The sequence below is a fragment of the Pimephales promelas genome, chromosome 6 (genome assembly GCF_988280905.1).
Source record: "Pimephales promelas chromosome 6, fPimPro1.hap1.1, whole genome shotgun sequence".
In the NCBI taxonomy this organism is placed as follows: Eukaryota; Metazoa; Chordata; class Actinopteri; order Cypriniformes; family Leuciscidae; genus Pimephales; species Pimephales promelas.
Window position 1 is genome coordinate 14,333,268 of NC_142774.1, and position 17,428 is coordinate 14,350,695.

The window sequence follows — 17,428 nt, forward strand, 5'->3', positions numbered from 1 at the left end:
GGACGAATAAGCAAATGAATGAATGGAAAGCTCATAAAGGCTTCCTGTTTCATAAAGACTACTTTATTACTTGTTTCATTCCTACTGATGTAACCATGTAACTAGGAGCAAGAGTGTTTACTAACTGTTAATAATCAATAAAAAATAGCAGCAACAATACTGAATAGCATGATACTGAATGAGCAGGCAATCAATGTGTCACACACTCACCTAAAGGATTATAAGGAACACCGTACTAATATTTTGCTTCCCAAAATTTTCACCCCCTTTCGCTTACTGGCTTAATTCTATGCGTCATTGATTCAACAAGGTGCTGAATCCATTCTTTAGAAATGTTGGCTCATATTGATAGGATGGTATCTTACAGTTATTGGAGATTTGTGGGATGCACACCCAGGGCACGAAGTTCCGGTTCCACCACATCCCAAAGATGCTCTATTGGGTTGAGATTTGGTGACTGTGGGGACAATTTTAGTACAGTGAACTCATTTTCATGTTCAAGAAACCAATTTGAAATGATTCAAGCTATGTGACGTGGTGCATTATCCTGCTGGTACATGGTGGCCATAAAGGGATAGACATGGTCAGAAACAATGCTCAGGTAGGCCGTGGCATTTAAACAATGCCCAATTGGCACTAAGGGGCCTCAAGTGTGCCAAGAAAACATCCCCCTCACCATTCACCACCACCACCACCACCCTGCACAGGGGTATGGATGATGATGGATCCATGTTCTCATTCTGTTCATGCCAAATTCTGACTTTATCATTTGAATGTCTCAAAAGAAATTGAGACTCAGACATTTTTCCAGTCTTCAACTGTCCAATTTTGGTGAGCTCTAGCAAACTGTAGCCTCTTTTTTCCTATTTGTAGTGGAAATGAGTGGTACCCGGTGGGGTCTTCTGCTGTTGTAGCCCATCCGCCTCAAGGTTGTGCATGTTGTGGCTTCACAAATGCTTTGCTGCATACCTCGGTTGTAACGAGTGGTTATTTCAGTCAAAGTTGCTCTTCTATCAGCTTGAATCAGTCGGCCCATTCTCCTCTGACATCTAGCATCAACAAGGCATTTTCACCCACAGGACCAGTAGCACCTCATTGCAGTACACAAGATCCAGGAGGCGGAGTTGGATCCAGATCTAAGGGGTGGAGATGGGTAGGAATAGGCAGCCTGTTCTCATCCTTTAACGTCATATAGAACGCTATGCAAAAACGGCGCTATACTACGCACATGGCACCCTTTATCGTTAATATAACACGCGAACCCAAGACGTTATAAATCCTTTAGCGTGAATATGACACGCACACCCTACCCCACACCTAAACTTAGCCCTCACAGCGCGTGTTATATTAACGATAACGGGTGCCATGTGCGTAGTATAGCGCCGTTTTGTCATACAGCGTTCTATATGACGTTAAAGGATGAGAATGCGTTGGAATAGGGGTCGGGTTAGGGGTCAGGGGGTGGAGATGGGTAGGTTTAGGTATCTGTAAGGTGGGAGGAGTTGGATCTGGATCCAAAAATATATATTTTTGCGATTCATTTTTGTCCAGATTTAACGTGTTAAAATATTTAATTGCAAACGCAGCATCCGTTCTTTCTGTCATCCTTTAGCTAGGGTTATGATCATGCTCTTACGCAAATGCTTTAAACCACTCATGTGCGACAAGCAGTAGCGGTTCTAGGCACGGGCGAACCAGGCAGTCGCCCGGGGCGGCATTTCTTCATGTCACATGGGGGGCGGCACGAGCAGTTAAAAAAAAAAATCCTCTGTGCCGCGAAGTTTTTCTATTTTTTATCATTTCGATTCAATTATTGGCAATGGCGCCCTGCTTGCTGAGAAGGTGCCGTGCGCAGACGCGAGGGGATCAAGGGGATCTCCTGATTAGTTCACGTATCGAGTCCTTTGCGCGCTCGTGGTCGTTATTTCAAATCCTCTATGTTTCAAATAGGCGCATGGGAAGCGCGCTCATAAACTTTTCAGTATGGGAGTGCACGTGCACCCAAACACTTGGGTGTTTTTTCTTTTCTCCGTAAATAAATCTTTTAGCAGAGCTACAGCAAGCGTTTTTCTGTGGTGGAAATACATTAGCTACTAAAACTTCTTTGTCATTGGAGAGCGCAGTGTAATGAGTGCATGGTTCTATAGCAACGACAGCCATGGGAAAATTGGTACGAATTTTACTATTAATAATGAAAGATAAGCTGTGCATTATAAATGTCAGGAATGTATCTCTATTGACTCATTCTTTTTATAGAGATGATTTAAATGCTGAAATATGACGTTTATCTTTATATAAAACCTTTTTTGTGTTAACCTTTTTTTTAAAGTTTAGTAGGTAAGATGAAAGACACTCCTTTAAAACAAATCTTTAATGTTATTAACTTGGTGAATATTGACACTGTGTATTAGGCTTTTTGAACAAGATTCTGTGATCATTTTGGTCACTATATTCTATATTATTTAATACTTTTCATAATGATCAACTAAAAACAACTTTAATTATGAGTTTTTACAGTAGCCTATAATATGCAAAGTATTTTTTTTTTTCAGGGGGCGCACTCGAAGGGGGTCTCGCCCTGGGTGTAATTCAAAGTAGAACCGCCACTGGCGACAAGACTAAAAAGAAAGCGTTGTCAGTGAATGTCCCCTTGACACATGCACAGAAAGAGGCGTGCCAGTATCGAGTTCTCTTTTGCGCTTGAACGAACAATAACACACACATTTATGCCAAAATGTCAGTTTTGTCGAGCATCTTCACAGGAACATTCTTAAATTAGTTAAATAAAATCTTAAATGGAAGTAAATAGTAGTGAGAGAATAAAATGCGTGGGATCCTGTCAGCAGCGAAAGTGACAGGAGCCATTAATTCTGTCCGTCAGTAAAGTTAACGTAAAGACCAAAGGGAACAGAGAAAATTACTAACTGCTCTTGACTAAAGAATGCTTGTAGCTTTGATAAGGATTAATCTATATTTCATTTAAAATTTATGCAGTGCGGACTGTTTTATAACAATTTCTGTATGGTACAGGTAAGTTACATTTATTTATTTTATATGTTTTTATATTTTTTAAATCTTTGTTTAAAATTTTGGGGGAAATCATTTTCTTCGAGACATCAGCTATAATATTAGGGATACTGGCTTTCATTCATAAAAAGATGCCATTAAGATACAGTTGTAATACTTGAAAACAAATGGTGGCAGATAAGTCCGCAAAAAGTCCCTCAAAAGTCTGTGTATTTTTTTTATTTATTTATTTATTTATTTATTGTAATTTTTACAGTGTACAGTAGCTTTAAATGTAGTTCAATCCATGTAGTAGATACCATGTCACAATACAGAGGTTGACAGAGCTCATCAGTGGTGTAGAGCCTGGGAAACAGGAAGACAGATCCTTAGTGGTGGAGTGTCAAAGTGGAAGCGAGAGATAACCATTTTTCTCAGCAGGAACTAGTTCTGAGCGTCATACTTTTAAGTAGAAAAGTCTCTGAAGTAGCCATTAGTGGACCAATTACTCCAGACTGAGTGCAGTGCATTGTAAATGAAGACGATAATATCTCAATATGCTACTTACAGTAACATACGCATTGTGCAAACTGGAGATTGTTGATGCTGATGACTATGACTTTGATCTCAATATTTTATGTGCATTGTGGAGCTTAAAAATAATGTTGTTGTTTTTTTTTGTATTTAAATGCTAACTGCAGTTGAACATCTGCCACTGACAGTGGTGTTATTAGCTTTTTTAACACTTCAGCTCTTGTGAAAAACCCTCAAAGCCTTGTCACCATGACAATCCCTGGCTGTGTTGGCACAGGATTGATGGATGCAGCTTTCCAAGCAATATCTGCCAGAGTCCGTGAGCCTGATGAGGGGCACAAACTTTGATGAGAAGGTCAGCCACTTATGACTATCGACAGCCTCCATGAGGCGGCCAACGAGAGGATTGATCCTTGCTTTAAACTTTCACGCCATGGGGGAGTGGCAGTGACAAAGAGTACATCACTGTCTCTTTTGCTCGCTCCAATCAATCGCATCTACGGCCACTCTAGAGAGATTCTGCCATTTCCCCATCGGTAGAAGCATCGCCAAGACAGCAAAATGTCCAAGGGCATCCGAGCAGGTCTTGTCATCTAAGCACATCACACCGAGGCTCAGTCAGCAGACCACTAACACCCAGAGGACCAGCCCACTGATCATCCACTAAAAAGACTGGAGACTGCACTACTGCTAATGGGTAGCAAAGACTTGTGCAGTGCATGATAAACTGCAATAATGTGTGAAACACCCTGGCTGATCCAGAAATTCGTGCCTTTAAATCAGAGACACTGGGAAAACGACATTTTTCTTGTGAAATATGCACAAGCAGTGATTTTATGGCACTTGCGATTAAAGCCGGATGCTCAGGAAGTGTTCATTTAACAAGCGCCCCTGGATAAGAAAAGTCACCGTAATCTTTAAAGCAAGGGAGCACATTTATTCTACGGGTCAATCTCATTAGGGGTAAACTTTGCACTTTTTTAGTCCGAGCAATTAGTCTAGCCAAATAATACGATGGAATTGCTTTGATTGGGCTTAAGAACATTGATCCCTGAGGCTGATCTTGAGCCCAGCCAGCTTAGGGTACATTAGTTGCTTCCTGTGCAGAAAAAGCTATTAGACAATGGATTTTTTTCTTCACCTTGATTCATTTATTGCTTAGATAATCCCTGTATTTTGGGGGTGATTTACCCCACCACTTGCTAGACGCAATGGCTTTAAGCTAATAGCTAACAAATGCAATTAAATAGTGATTTAAGTAGTCCCTACTGGAGAAACAAATAACATAAGTAGTGCTTCAAATTATGTACTATGCACTGTGCACTACACTGTCATGCAGTATATGAATATGAAGGGTAGTATAATCTCAAATACAACACTCTATTCTACATTCACTGCATACATTTGTTTCATTTCAGTTAATTATAGTGACATTTTAAATGCTTGTGCTCTTTTTTGTCTCTATTTTTGAGAAATGAATACCCTTATTCAGCAAGGATGTATTAAATCGATTGAAAGTGGAAGCAAATAAATTTATGTTACAAAATATTTGCATTTAAAATAAATAATGTTCCTTTAAACTGTTTTTTTCTTCAAAGAATGCTGAGTTTCCACACGAATATTAAGAAGCACAACTGAGTTCGACAAATCGACATATCAGAATGATATCTGAAGGATCATGTGATACTGCAGACCGTAGTAATGGCTTTTGAAAAAAAAACAAAAAAAAAAAAAACTACTATATACATATAAGCTTTTAATTTGAGAAATGTCCATATGCCTGTTTTGACCACTTCTCTGAGTCTTAATTCGATACAATTGCCAAAATGTCCTTTCAAATACAGTACAAACAAATTTGTCAACACATTCAACTTCGCAAAATGCTGCCTTCTCAGCAACTGAGTCGCCCTCCAAAGAAGCCTCGCCAAGTCATCATCAAGGGCATCAGGACAGGTCTTATCTCTTGTGGTCACCTGACCTGTCTTCACATTAATCAGTGGACCACCAATACTCAGAGGACCAGCCTTATCACCCAAGTTTCAGCAGTCACTGTGTCTGCCATTTTGACCATTTTTGATCATACCACCATCATTTCCAGATAAAACTCCCATTCCGTTTCATAAGGTGTCTTATTGACAAAATTGTCTCATTGCATTACTCACTGTGAACACACTACCTGCACTCCTTCTACAAAAATGGCCTAACATAGTACTCTCTCTCTCTCTTTTTTTTTTTTTTCTTGAAGCAAATAATCTGACAGGTGAATACACACCAAAATTATCTGCATTTTTTTTTTTTAAATCACCAGCACTTTGTGCAATTTTTGGAGCAAAGCATGCTGGGTGGACTCACTAAGGCATTGACAGATCCAGGATAAGAGCACTCTCCCTCTCTTTAAGTAACATATCAAGTTGCTTTGTGAATTGGTTCATGGCATGCATGTGTCTGCTCTAAAAAAAAAAATAAGTGAGGTGATTGTAATAATTGGGCTGTCTTAGCAGAAGACTCTGAGAGGCTTGGCTAGCAAAGTGCCCAGTATCCCACTGTCTGCTTCTCAAATAGTATGTCAGAAAAGGCTGCAGCATGTAACTGCAAAAATTTTATCACTCGGTTTTTTATATCACTTTGTGGAGGAGTTCAAGGACATTTTCTTGGAGGGAAACACATTTGGCTTGCAGGAGTTGTTCCTCATCATTCGCAAAACACAGAGCATAGTAATCATTCACTGTCAAGGTGAGCCAGCAAAAACTGAATCTGTGTTTGTTTCTCTGTGTGTGTGTGTGTTTGTGTGTGTCTAAGAGTAGCCAGACTATCTTCACACCATACTAATTGTGTCAGCTGTAGCTTTTGAAAGGTCACATGGAGGCTGGTCAGTAATTACCACACTTTTAGCTTTCAGCAGGGAAAAACACAAATTAGGCTATGGAAGTTAAGGTTGTGTTGTGACATTGTACTCACAGGTGGACCATAAAAGTGTTTCTGTGACACTGTTGCTCTTAAATTAACAATCTCGGTTCAGTACAAGTTTGAAGGGGTTCAAACAAAAAAAAAAAAAAATCTAATTTATATAATAATTCATTCTTTTGTACTCTGCAGACCAAAAAAGCCATACAGGTTTGGAACACGAGGATTAAATGATGGCATGATCAAAAATACAATCATTAGTGATATAATTTAATTGCTAATAATTATTTTTTTTACCAATAGGTGGCACTGACACCATATTTGTATCGATATGCTTGGCATGACCCAAGGAATCTATCTAGACCAGTTTCATGAAAATAGCCTAAACTATTCAAAAATGCTATTGGACTTCTTTTATTATTAAAAAAAAAAAAAATATATATATATATATATATATATATATATATATATATATATATATATATATTAATATTATTATTTAATTGTAACTTTTGACCACAAGATGACTCTTTGAACCATTTTGAGTACCTTGTGAAAATAATACTATTTTATGACAACATTTAAATTGGCCAACACCCAAAATGGTCGATAAATTGGCCAATAAATACATTTGGCATTGTTCAACTCGGCATGCTGCACAGAACCTAAAGAAACTTGTGATTTTTGGCTGATAATGAAGCAAAAATTATATTTTTTCATATATCCTGACTACTGGGTGCCACTGCCCTGAAACTGTGCCGTACCCTCAGCTCATGGTTATCATAACACAAACCAAGTTTGGTCTAAATACGCTAGCATTAAGGAGGTATAGCCTCACGTCTATTTTGGCATGCTTTTCGTCTAATTTGTTTGCGCATTATTCGAGAATGGTTTGACTAATCCACTTTTGAATTCCAGAACTTTTTGTTGACAAGGCCGGTGTCCCAAAACTGAAGATGATGAAGATGAAGGTACACATGATCCAATTTGAAGTGATTTAATAATACAACAAACTCAGGAACAGATTGTGCGTGAAACGAAGGTTCACATGCAAACATTGAGCGACAACTGAAGACTGAACACAGAGGAACTAAATATACGGAGTTAGGGAACTAAATGATTTACATCTTTGGAAGATTGGTGTCCACATGAACAGTATGAAGGTAAAAATAAATAAATAAATAAATACATTTAAAAAAATGTGTCTGATGAAAACAAACTGAAAGTCCATGAAAATGAAACTAAAGGTGATTGATTCCATAAAACTGTGGCGGCCTAAAGATGATCAGGATAATTTTTCATAAAAATTGAAGCAAAACTCTAGGAGTATTTATTTGCATAAGTAGAATCATGTGACAATGAAGAGTAAAAGTAACCTTTGCAATCACATGAATAAATTACATTTTAAAATATATCACAAAGAAATGTGTATTTCACAATATACTGCTTTAATGCAGTAATATATATATATATAAAATATTTTTTTTAATTATGGCATTGCTTTGACATTACATTAAAGTTGTAAAACTGAATATACATATATTCATATTATTAAATGTTAGTATTGCAATTTTATCACACTAAAATAATGTCAACATGCATGTTGTTTAAGTCTGCCGTTTAAGCATATAATAACTTATAACTTATAATTAAAATATTGAAAAATATTGAAAACGTACAGTAATATTAATTCAAATGCCCTTTCTCTTTCACCCCTATTCAAATAGAAAAAATGGCAAGTATAACTGATGTATTACATGTATCAATAAACTGTAATGGTCACGAATACTGATTTACTGTATGAACACGTCCATGAAAAGATAATGACAGTTTAATTAGCCTTCATAAAAAATGAATGCTGACTTGCATATGTTGTATCTGCCTTTACACAAGTGTCATATTTCATGCAAGCCATTTAATTTTGGTTTATTAGAAGGGAGCTTTAATTACATGTTCTAATTGAATACTATCTAAAGGAATATGAACTTAATAATCATGCAGTTGACTTTATAGCTTATCTAAACACACACAGGCAAAAAAAAAAAAAAAAAAAAAAAAAAAAATTCTGGAAGCCTTAACGAGTCATCCGGGCCAATAAAAGAACAACAAAACTGTTCAGTGATGAAGCACCTTCACGCTACTGAATGCCACTGTGAGCTTCCATGACGAAGACGTTTCTCAATTAATTAAATGCATGCCATGAATTTAATTTGTACCCACAATTAATGAGAGCCCAGCAAGGCCTCTTCTGCACAGAGTGAGACATGGTGAAAATGCTTATCTTCAATAAGAGCCAGGCTGGCAGCTAGAGAGACACCAGCAGAGCTTCCACTTTAGCAACGCTCTAAAAATACTTTACTTTAAGCAGAGTCGAAGAAACACAAGCACTCTACATATTCATGAAAATTAATCACACAATACAAGTGAGGAGTGACACTGTGGTCTTTTCACGTGCATCTATTCATAAGTAGATGTTTTAAAATTAACTCTATATGAATATTAGGACATTCACTGCACAGTATATTTTGGATCTTGAAAGCAATGTAAATTGCTTTGATAAGTGTTTGTCGTGGTTTTACTTGCATATATTACAAATCAGAGGCAGACAGAGTACACAGCTTTATTACTTGAGAGTAAAAGTACAGATACCCCTTGCTAAATTTTACTCAAGTACAAGTAAATGCATCACAGTCAGATATCTACTTAAGAAAAAGTTCTGAAATACTTGTTTTTCAAAGTACTTAAGAGTACATTTTCTAAATATTGCATTACTACTGCCACAGTGCTTATGTGTACAGAAGCGTCCTAAATGGAGTTATGAAAAATGTTAATGTTAATATATTGGAGTATGTAAAAGCAATTGAAAGTAAAATCAAATCATTTTCATTATTTTACCATGTTGATTTATTTAACATTTAAGAAAATTTCTGAAAATTCAGAAAATTGAAATCATCTGGCAAGGTGAGTTGGGTTGAAACATTCACAGGATGGATCTGCTGTGTCTTCATCCATTGCTTTGTCCATGGATTTTGTCTCTTATCTAAATCTGACCATGGAGTTGACTTTGGAGACATATTTCATGACATATTTCTTTCGAGACATATTTCATGAACATTTTTAGAACATTTTTTTAATTCAGTAAGTTTGACTCATTTCAGTAAATCAGCTCAAACTAAGTGAATTAATTCAAAACTATGATTCAATGATTCTTTAGTGGCATTAAAATGTTCACAGAAATCTCATTGTGGCATTTCATGTTGATGGTCCAGTTTACTTTAGTCATACTAACTATTAACTTGTCAACTATGTCAGCTAACTCTCATAAGAGCATTAGTAGATGTCGTAGTAGATCGATAGTAGACTGTTAGTAGGGTTCAAGGACTAGAAAGTACATGCATAATGAGATTATGAAACATTTTTTTTTTGTTTAAGTCTACTGAAATTTCTATATCAACCAGCCCTAATGGATATCATGAGTGGTATTAAAGAGAACACAATGAGATGGGAGGAATAAGTTCAGCCCACTTTATTTCCACTTCATATCTGGGTTTGGTTAGAGCCAGTGATCATGAGTGGCAGAAGTGTGGCTCTCTGTCAGTCATTCTGCACTGTCCTCTGGTCTATGCTAATTAGATCTCGCTCTCGCTTTTGACTGCTGTGATTGATGGTACTGAATGTTTTCAAAAGTGACTGTCCAGACAAAAAGGCCACTAGCTGCACACAACCTTCTGTGTGTTTGTGTAGAGAGAGTGTATTTAGAGTGACCAATGACTCTACTGACAGGTGCTTATTTCCTCTCAAATGCAGTTGGACATTATTGGTCAATCTTTAGTCTGAGTGAAACGTTAACTATACCAAATCATTTTTTGCAGTATACTGGAAAGCTCATTCATTATTTCTGCATACTGGCTGGCAGAATTAACTCTCATTGCTAAAAATCTGAGGAAACTGACAAATGTTTGTTACAGAGAGTAAGCAATGCATCTGGCTAAAATTATTTTTAAACTCTCTAAACCCCATAAATGACTTATACTGGCACTTGACGAATGTGCAGGAGATTTAGTGCTTTTTCAGTGGATCTGCTTTCAAATCACTGCAATGAAATGCCTGAAAATGTACATTTTCTATGCTTTGAGAGTTACTGTTGCAAATATGTTGAGAGAGAATCTGCATCTCATATGAACTCATCAAAGGGAACTGACCAATGGGCTTGTGTTAATTAGCATAGCAGAGTTTGTCTCTTACACAAAGTATACACAAAGACACACACATGTTAAACATTGCAGATGGCTTTACATGAATTAGGAAACACTATATTATGTTGCTGACACAAACAAAAATGCTGCATGCTGACACAAACAACAATCGCTGTAATTATTTAAGAAAAACATTGCGTATCATCAAAAAATCAAATGGTGCAAGATGACTCTCAGTCTAATGGCAGGTCATTTCAGTTGGACATGAGTATTGTAATGGGAATAGAGAGGAGTACACACTCAATATTGTGCTCCACCATTATTCCTCTACAGTAATGATGCATGCCCAGCAGGGAGATGGAATGCTATTGGCTGAGATGTCTTGTAGTACAGAGGGCTATTGTGCAGTGGGATGTTCTTATTGATTTATTGTGCAAGGTATTGGGATGCTATTCTAAAAGGAGGAGTGTGTGGTGCTATAGTGCTCAACCAAGCGCTATGTGTCTCCAAGCCACTACCAAATGTATTACAATGAGCAGAATGTGCTCAAAATACAGACAAACAAACACACAAACACACATTTAGAAAAAAATTAAATTAAAAAAATAATAATAATTATGCCACACCTGAGGGATGGTTGTAATTTATGTAAAAATGATATAAAAGTACTTAAATTACATCTTTCCCTCGGGTGTGGCATCATTTGGAACCCTTCTTTTTTTCCCACAAATTTGTTTAAGTGTCTGTGAGGAGCATTTACAGTATTTGTTTAACTGTCTGAGCATGTATTTAACTGTCTGTGAAGAGCATGCTAGAGTTTTATAGGCAAAAAAATATCCTCGTAAGTATCATTTGAATATTTTCAAATCATTTGAATATCATTTGATGTCAGTAAATATCATTCAAATATCATTTGATGACTAAAGCACGTTGATGCGAGCCCTCCCGGAACTCATTGAGCAGGAATAGGTAACACCGATTCTGGAGTGCGCTGTCCTGCAGAGTTAAGCTCCAACCCTAATCAAACACACCTGATAAAGCTAATCAATGTCTTCAGGATTATTAATGCTAAAGGCAGGTGATTTTATATCAGGGTTGGAGCTAAACGCTGCAGGACAGCGGCACTCCAGGATCGACGTTGCCTATCCCTGCCATAGAGAATCCATTGTAGTGCCAGCAGTTCGACAAAAAAATAAATAAAAAAATAAATAATAAAAAAATCTGTATGGTAGTCTATGGGAACAGAGTAAAATTGCCCAAAAACAGAGGCGGTACTCCACAGAACGTGACTTGACGCTGATTGGACTATACAGAGGCAGAAAAAACAGCCAATGATGGTTAGCATAACTCTGTGATTAAATGTGGATGTGACTGAAAAAAAACCTGTCCCTTTGGCACTCTGGTGGTGCGTCGACCCTATTGCCCTAAAGAAGAAACCACCCCTGTTTAAATGTGCTGTAAATGTACTAAAACATGAAATGCTAACATTTAAATTAGTCTTACTGAGACAAAGGAGTCCAACAAATATTTAATATATAATGTCCACCACTATATGACAGACAAAAAAAAAAAAAAAAAAAAAAAAAAAAAACCTGTGAAAGATGTATATGCAATGTTGGACCCTTTTAAGACTACAAGGTCAAAAGTACATTCAAATGTATAAAACACCAATCATAACGTAACAATCGACAAATGGTCATTGACAAAGCCCTGTCTACTTCAATAAATGACGGACTCAAGGACCTAGTACTATCAAAGCTTCGTTCAACATTTACTTTGAGTAGCTAATGCAGAAAGCCACCAGCAATGGCCCTGAGGTCAACCAGCTCTGAGAGACAAATAAATGTTCTTCCGTTTACCTCTGTCACTGTAGTCGTCTACCAGTATGATCTCTGCGATCAGGTGGTCAGGTGTGCGGTTGGTGATGCTGTGGAGGGTTCTGAGCAGAGAGGACCAGCCTTCGTTATGGAATGGGATGATAATACTGGTGTTTGGGAGGTTTTCAAGATACAGCTTCTGCTTACAGCTACAGAAAAGAAAGAATGAGAGTGAGATTGAGAGCGAGGAAGGCAAATATGAACTGCTTATGCTTTACATCAAATGCTTAATCAGGGCATCAACGTATAATCCCATATTGTAAGACACTTAAGAAACACTCCAAACATCGCGTAAGCCTCATGAAACAATGATCTGTGAAATATAAATCGTGTCGCTTATTGCACTAGATCTCGTCAAACTGTAAAAACATTATTTGAAAACAAAAGCACCGGTTGCGGGCTGCCCCCAATGCCGTAGGCAACGGCGACAGAGCTCAGATCATAAATCAATGTTTTGAGAGGTCCTTCAGTCCCAGCGCTCTCATAAAGCATTCAGAAATCTGCATGCTAATTGAGCTCCAACAAAGCCGGCACCGACAGATGAAGTGGCACTTTATGGCTCACACTGGTCTCTCTAATTCAGCACCCTGACAAACTTGACAAGCTGGCCCTAATTCATATACCTCCATATAATAATCATTCTCAGTGTGCTGCATGTTTTATTAACATTTCACTTCCAATGGTGGTGGGGGAAAAAAATGACACAAAACAAAAATACAGTACAGAGAGATCCAGCATTGTGCACAAATGCATTCTGGAGAGGAGCCAGCATTCTGAAACAGCCCTGTCTGACCTGTCAGATCAGTCTACAAATGAAATACAGTTCAGGAAGAAACAGGCGCTCCATTTGCATACTAATAGCCAGACAGTGTCATGTGTATTACTGGAACATGTATCTCTCACAAATGATCTGAATCGGTATTAAAGAAAATTTATTTGGATAAAACACTATATTTTAGAATTTGAACTTTGCCAGAAATGCATGTCACCATAGGAGATATATATATATATATATATATATATACTGTGTATATATATATATATATATATATATATATATATATATATATATATATATATATATATATATGAGACTTTCCACAAAATATTCAGCTTCACAACATTGATATGTTTTCAACATTGATAATAATAAGTAATAAGACTGAAAATTCATCTTTTCCCATGAATAAATTACATTTTAGAATAGGCTATATTTAAATAGAAAACAGTTATTTTAAACTGTAATAATATTTCACAATGCAGCCATCAAAAATAGAAAAAAAAATCTTTCAGACCCCAAACTTTTGAATGGTATTGTAGTTTGCTTTTATTTTGCTTTATTTAAAAGACTATCCCCTAGTTTCAGAGACAAGGTGTGTAAACCTAAAGATTATTTTTTTTCCAGACTAAAATGCCAGTTTGAGCTGTTTTACCTGAAAGCAAATAGCACTTCCATATATTAACCTATGCACACCAGTAATGTTTTTTTTTTCTTTTATTTTCTTTTCTTTATAAAAGCTACTTAAATGTAACTGAACTAAGGTCTAATATTGGCTTTATCTAAGACCTGTCTGCAAAACGCACGCGTGTGTGTGTGTGTGTGTTTTACACTCACAGCCACTTCAGAAAACATGGAATCTGTCTAATTCCTTCTGCTTGCTTTTAGCACTTACACTGCAGCAGCATACAGTATGTGTGTTTCACTGTTACCTGCATTAAAAGTGAATACACTGGCATGCTGGCTCTCGCACTGAGACAGTTATTCACATTCTGTCTGTTGGCAGGTTTCACACTGAGCACCACAGGCTTTTATAGGGGATGCAAATAAAAGCCCCACACCAGGCTTTTCACCGGAACACTGTCTGCAGTGCTTGTAAGGGGTTTACACAACTTTACAGCAAACAGCAGGAAAGCAAAAGATAAACTCCAAGCAGATGTAGAGTAGGGAGAATTATCTAACCTTGTAATGGCACTAAAAGACTTATATAGTTATAAAGACTTCATATTCATTCATATTATAAAAGCCTGGAAGCTTGGCAAGCCAGTAGCAAATGCTTAAGCCCGTTTAGGCAAAATTAATTATATTTTAGTTATCGACAACCCTGTAACGAATTGGTCCTCCTTCAGACATTGACTCTTTGGTGCATGAGTAATAGAGAAATTTGTTGGCGAGGGAAAATCCATGTCAGTGGAGACATTCAAAGGAAAGTAATGGTGCAGAGCCTTCTAAGAACAATTAACGATCAATCCATCAAGGAGCTCATTTAGTTGGAAGTCTGAAACGCATTCTCACCCCCAAGGCGTCACCTTTGACCATGATTCAATATTTGACGCTTTAGGTGCGATCCTACGGCGTCATCTAACTGACGCTAAAGGAAAAGAGTCAGTTAAATGGAGCGGGTAGGTTTAGGTCTGGGGTAAGGGTAGGGTTACACGCGATCCTAGGGCGTCATCTAACTGACGCTAAAGGGCACCTAAAGGGTCAGATATTGAATCATGGTCAAAATGCTTCTCAAGGCGTCAGTTAGGTGACGCCTTGGGGGTGAGAATGGGCTGTGAAACCAAACTAATACTTTTGCTCTTTTTTGGCTCTTCTGATACAGAACGTCTCAGGTTACGACTGTAACCTATGTTCCCTGAGAACAGGGAACGAGACACTGCGTCAGAACGCTATGGGGAACGCCTCTCAGCGCCTAACGCCTGTCAGCGTTAGAGTATTGAATTCTCTTTATAGCACTTCAACAAAATACACATAGCTACAATTACTTCAAAATATTCATCTTGGCGAGTACTTACGTAAAGCAAATAGTAATAACTGATTGAAGCGCATGTCATTACAGTAGTAGGTATTAAAGTATTAAAGTTAAAGTAAGTGACAGTAAGCAAATTCACCTGCTTGTTTATGTTAATTATAAAATATAAAAATCACAATTTTTTTTCTTCACAAATTTCTGGAAATTACCACCACAAAATCAGTCATTTTGATGACAAAAATCACACAAAAAATTGTGAAATCCTGGAGGGACTTATTAGTGTTGCCATTACGTTTCTGTGCACTCTTTCCGATTTTCCCATGTTATGGTTTTGACTTTCTGCCTGGATTTCCCTGATTGCCTGTGTTTTTTGGCTGGTTATTAATTGGATAGTTTGCTCCGTGGTTTTAACCCCTCACCTATATTTTGAACTTGATTGTGGATTACCCTAATAAAACTACATGTGGATCCTCAACTGTGTCAAAGCAGTTTGTGACAATAATAGACAGGGACTACTGATGGTCAAAGATGCTCGAGGTAAAATCTCAAAGCTTTATCCTCCAAATTGTATAAGTAAATAAGCTAAAACCTTATGGTTATGCCAGCTCTTCCTTGTTTTCATGCATTTTTACAGCAAAAGGTACACTAACAAAAATTATCTAAGCCGTGAAATCATTATATTAATCAATCCTAATTAAATTAATTCCTCATTTAGGACAAAATCATTAATTAAACACATTGCATAAGTATGGCCTGCCATGGATCGTTAAAACACTGATGTCTAGCTCAAGCTGTGCATCTCTGGAGGCTGATTACTGTGAACATGCTGTGAGAATCAGCTATACTTACTTTGGATGTCTGATGTCAGGAAGGGAGCGGTCCAGAGCAATATTGTTGCTGACGTAGATGTTGAAGCCGTTCTCTTTGTATACTGAGTCATCACACTCGTCCTCTACGAGTGGGTATGGTTTCCCATGTTCCCCTTTTCCTGAAACAGATGCAGTCTGACATCAGCAACCATGCTGAACACAACCAGGACATTGGCAAAGTGAGCATGTGTGTTCTAACAATGGCATACATCACCACTCCAAAGACAGAAAGTGCCACTGAACTGACAGTTTATTATTATTATTATCATTATTATAGTTTTATGACTGAACAGCTGAAGCAGCTTAACCAATGAGCCTGGCCTTTTGCTGAATGCTGACCAGACATACTCTAGTATGAAGACTTAACATGCTGACTGAGTTGCTGGCTCTGCAGTGTACATTCTGGTCTCAGCAACTTTCCTCTGTGTCTACCCGTCAGAGTTGATGGAAACCCTACTTATCATTAAAGTTATATAAAAAGTCTCTGCTCACCACCATGTGCTACTCTTTTCCTTACAAAAAAAGTCTAGAAACTACAGCCATAAATTAGTTTTTATAACTTGTAGTCTTGGCCAAATGGATGAATCAACTACTACTAAAGTGAGAAAGAAGAGCAGAATTTTTAGAACTGTGACGAGGAACAAAAAAGTGTGTGTATGTATATACAGAGTGATTTCAAATCAAAGAGGACATGAACTGAGAATTAAATTAATTTTCAAAGATCTTTTGAAAGTTAAGCCTTCTTTATACTATAAAAATACCCTGTGAGTTTCCAAAACTCAAATCCAAAAACTGCTTTTATTGAAACCACGGCCAGAAAACGTCAGAATCTCAAAAGTGGAGATTTGTGAAATCACAGGGCAGCGAAATACCGCTTTGCAGAAGAGCAATGCCTACGTCTACATCACTGAGTTTTTAGCTCTGCTCACTGGACTGTGCATTGTGACAGTTTCGAAGCAGGCTTTGCAAACAGACTTTTACGTTATGGATCTGCCAGCAACGCCACAAAAATATAAGTAACCATATTTATTCCAATGCCTGATCTGTGATCAGTGATTTCTGATGTGTAATCAAGTTCAGAGAGATACTATTACTTAAAATCCTCCTAAGACCCGAGTATTGGTTTGGCATGCATTTTAGATTTCTTCTAGCTTTTTGGGGTTAGGAGGGACCAATAGATATAACCAGATACTATCTTTGAACATGAAGCACTTTTTGTAAACAAAAATATGGCCACATATGTGGACGCTGGGTCTATATTCACAGACACCAAAAAAATAAAAAATAAA

The 17,428-nt window shown here is 37.3% G+C and overlaps 1 protein-coding gene across 2 annotated transcripts in view; it reads right to left on the minus strand.

Moving 5' to 3' along the window:
• Positions 1-17,428, minus strand: part of galntl6 (polypeptide N-acetylgalactosaminyltransferase like 6) — a 251,525-nt gene that overhangs the window by 179,101 nt on the left and 54,996 nt on the right. For both annotated transcript variants that reach the window (XM_039691143.2, XM_039691148.2), the window contains 2 exons: positions 16,120-16,258; positions 12,500-12,666 (listed from right to left, as the gene is read on the minus strand). In XM_039691143.2, the coding sequence (XP_039547077.2) occupies positions 12,500-12,666; positions 16,120-16,258 (306 nt within the window). The remainder of the gene's footprint in view (positions 1-12,499; positions 12,667-16,119; positions 16,259-17,428) is intronic.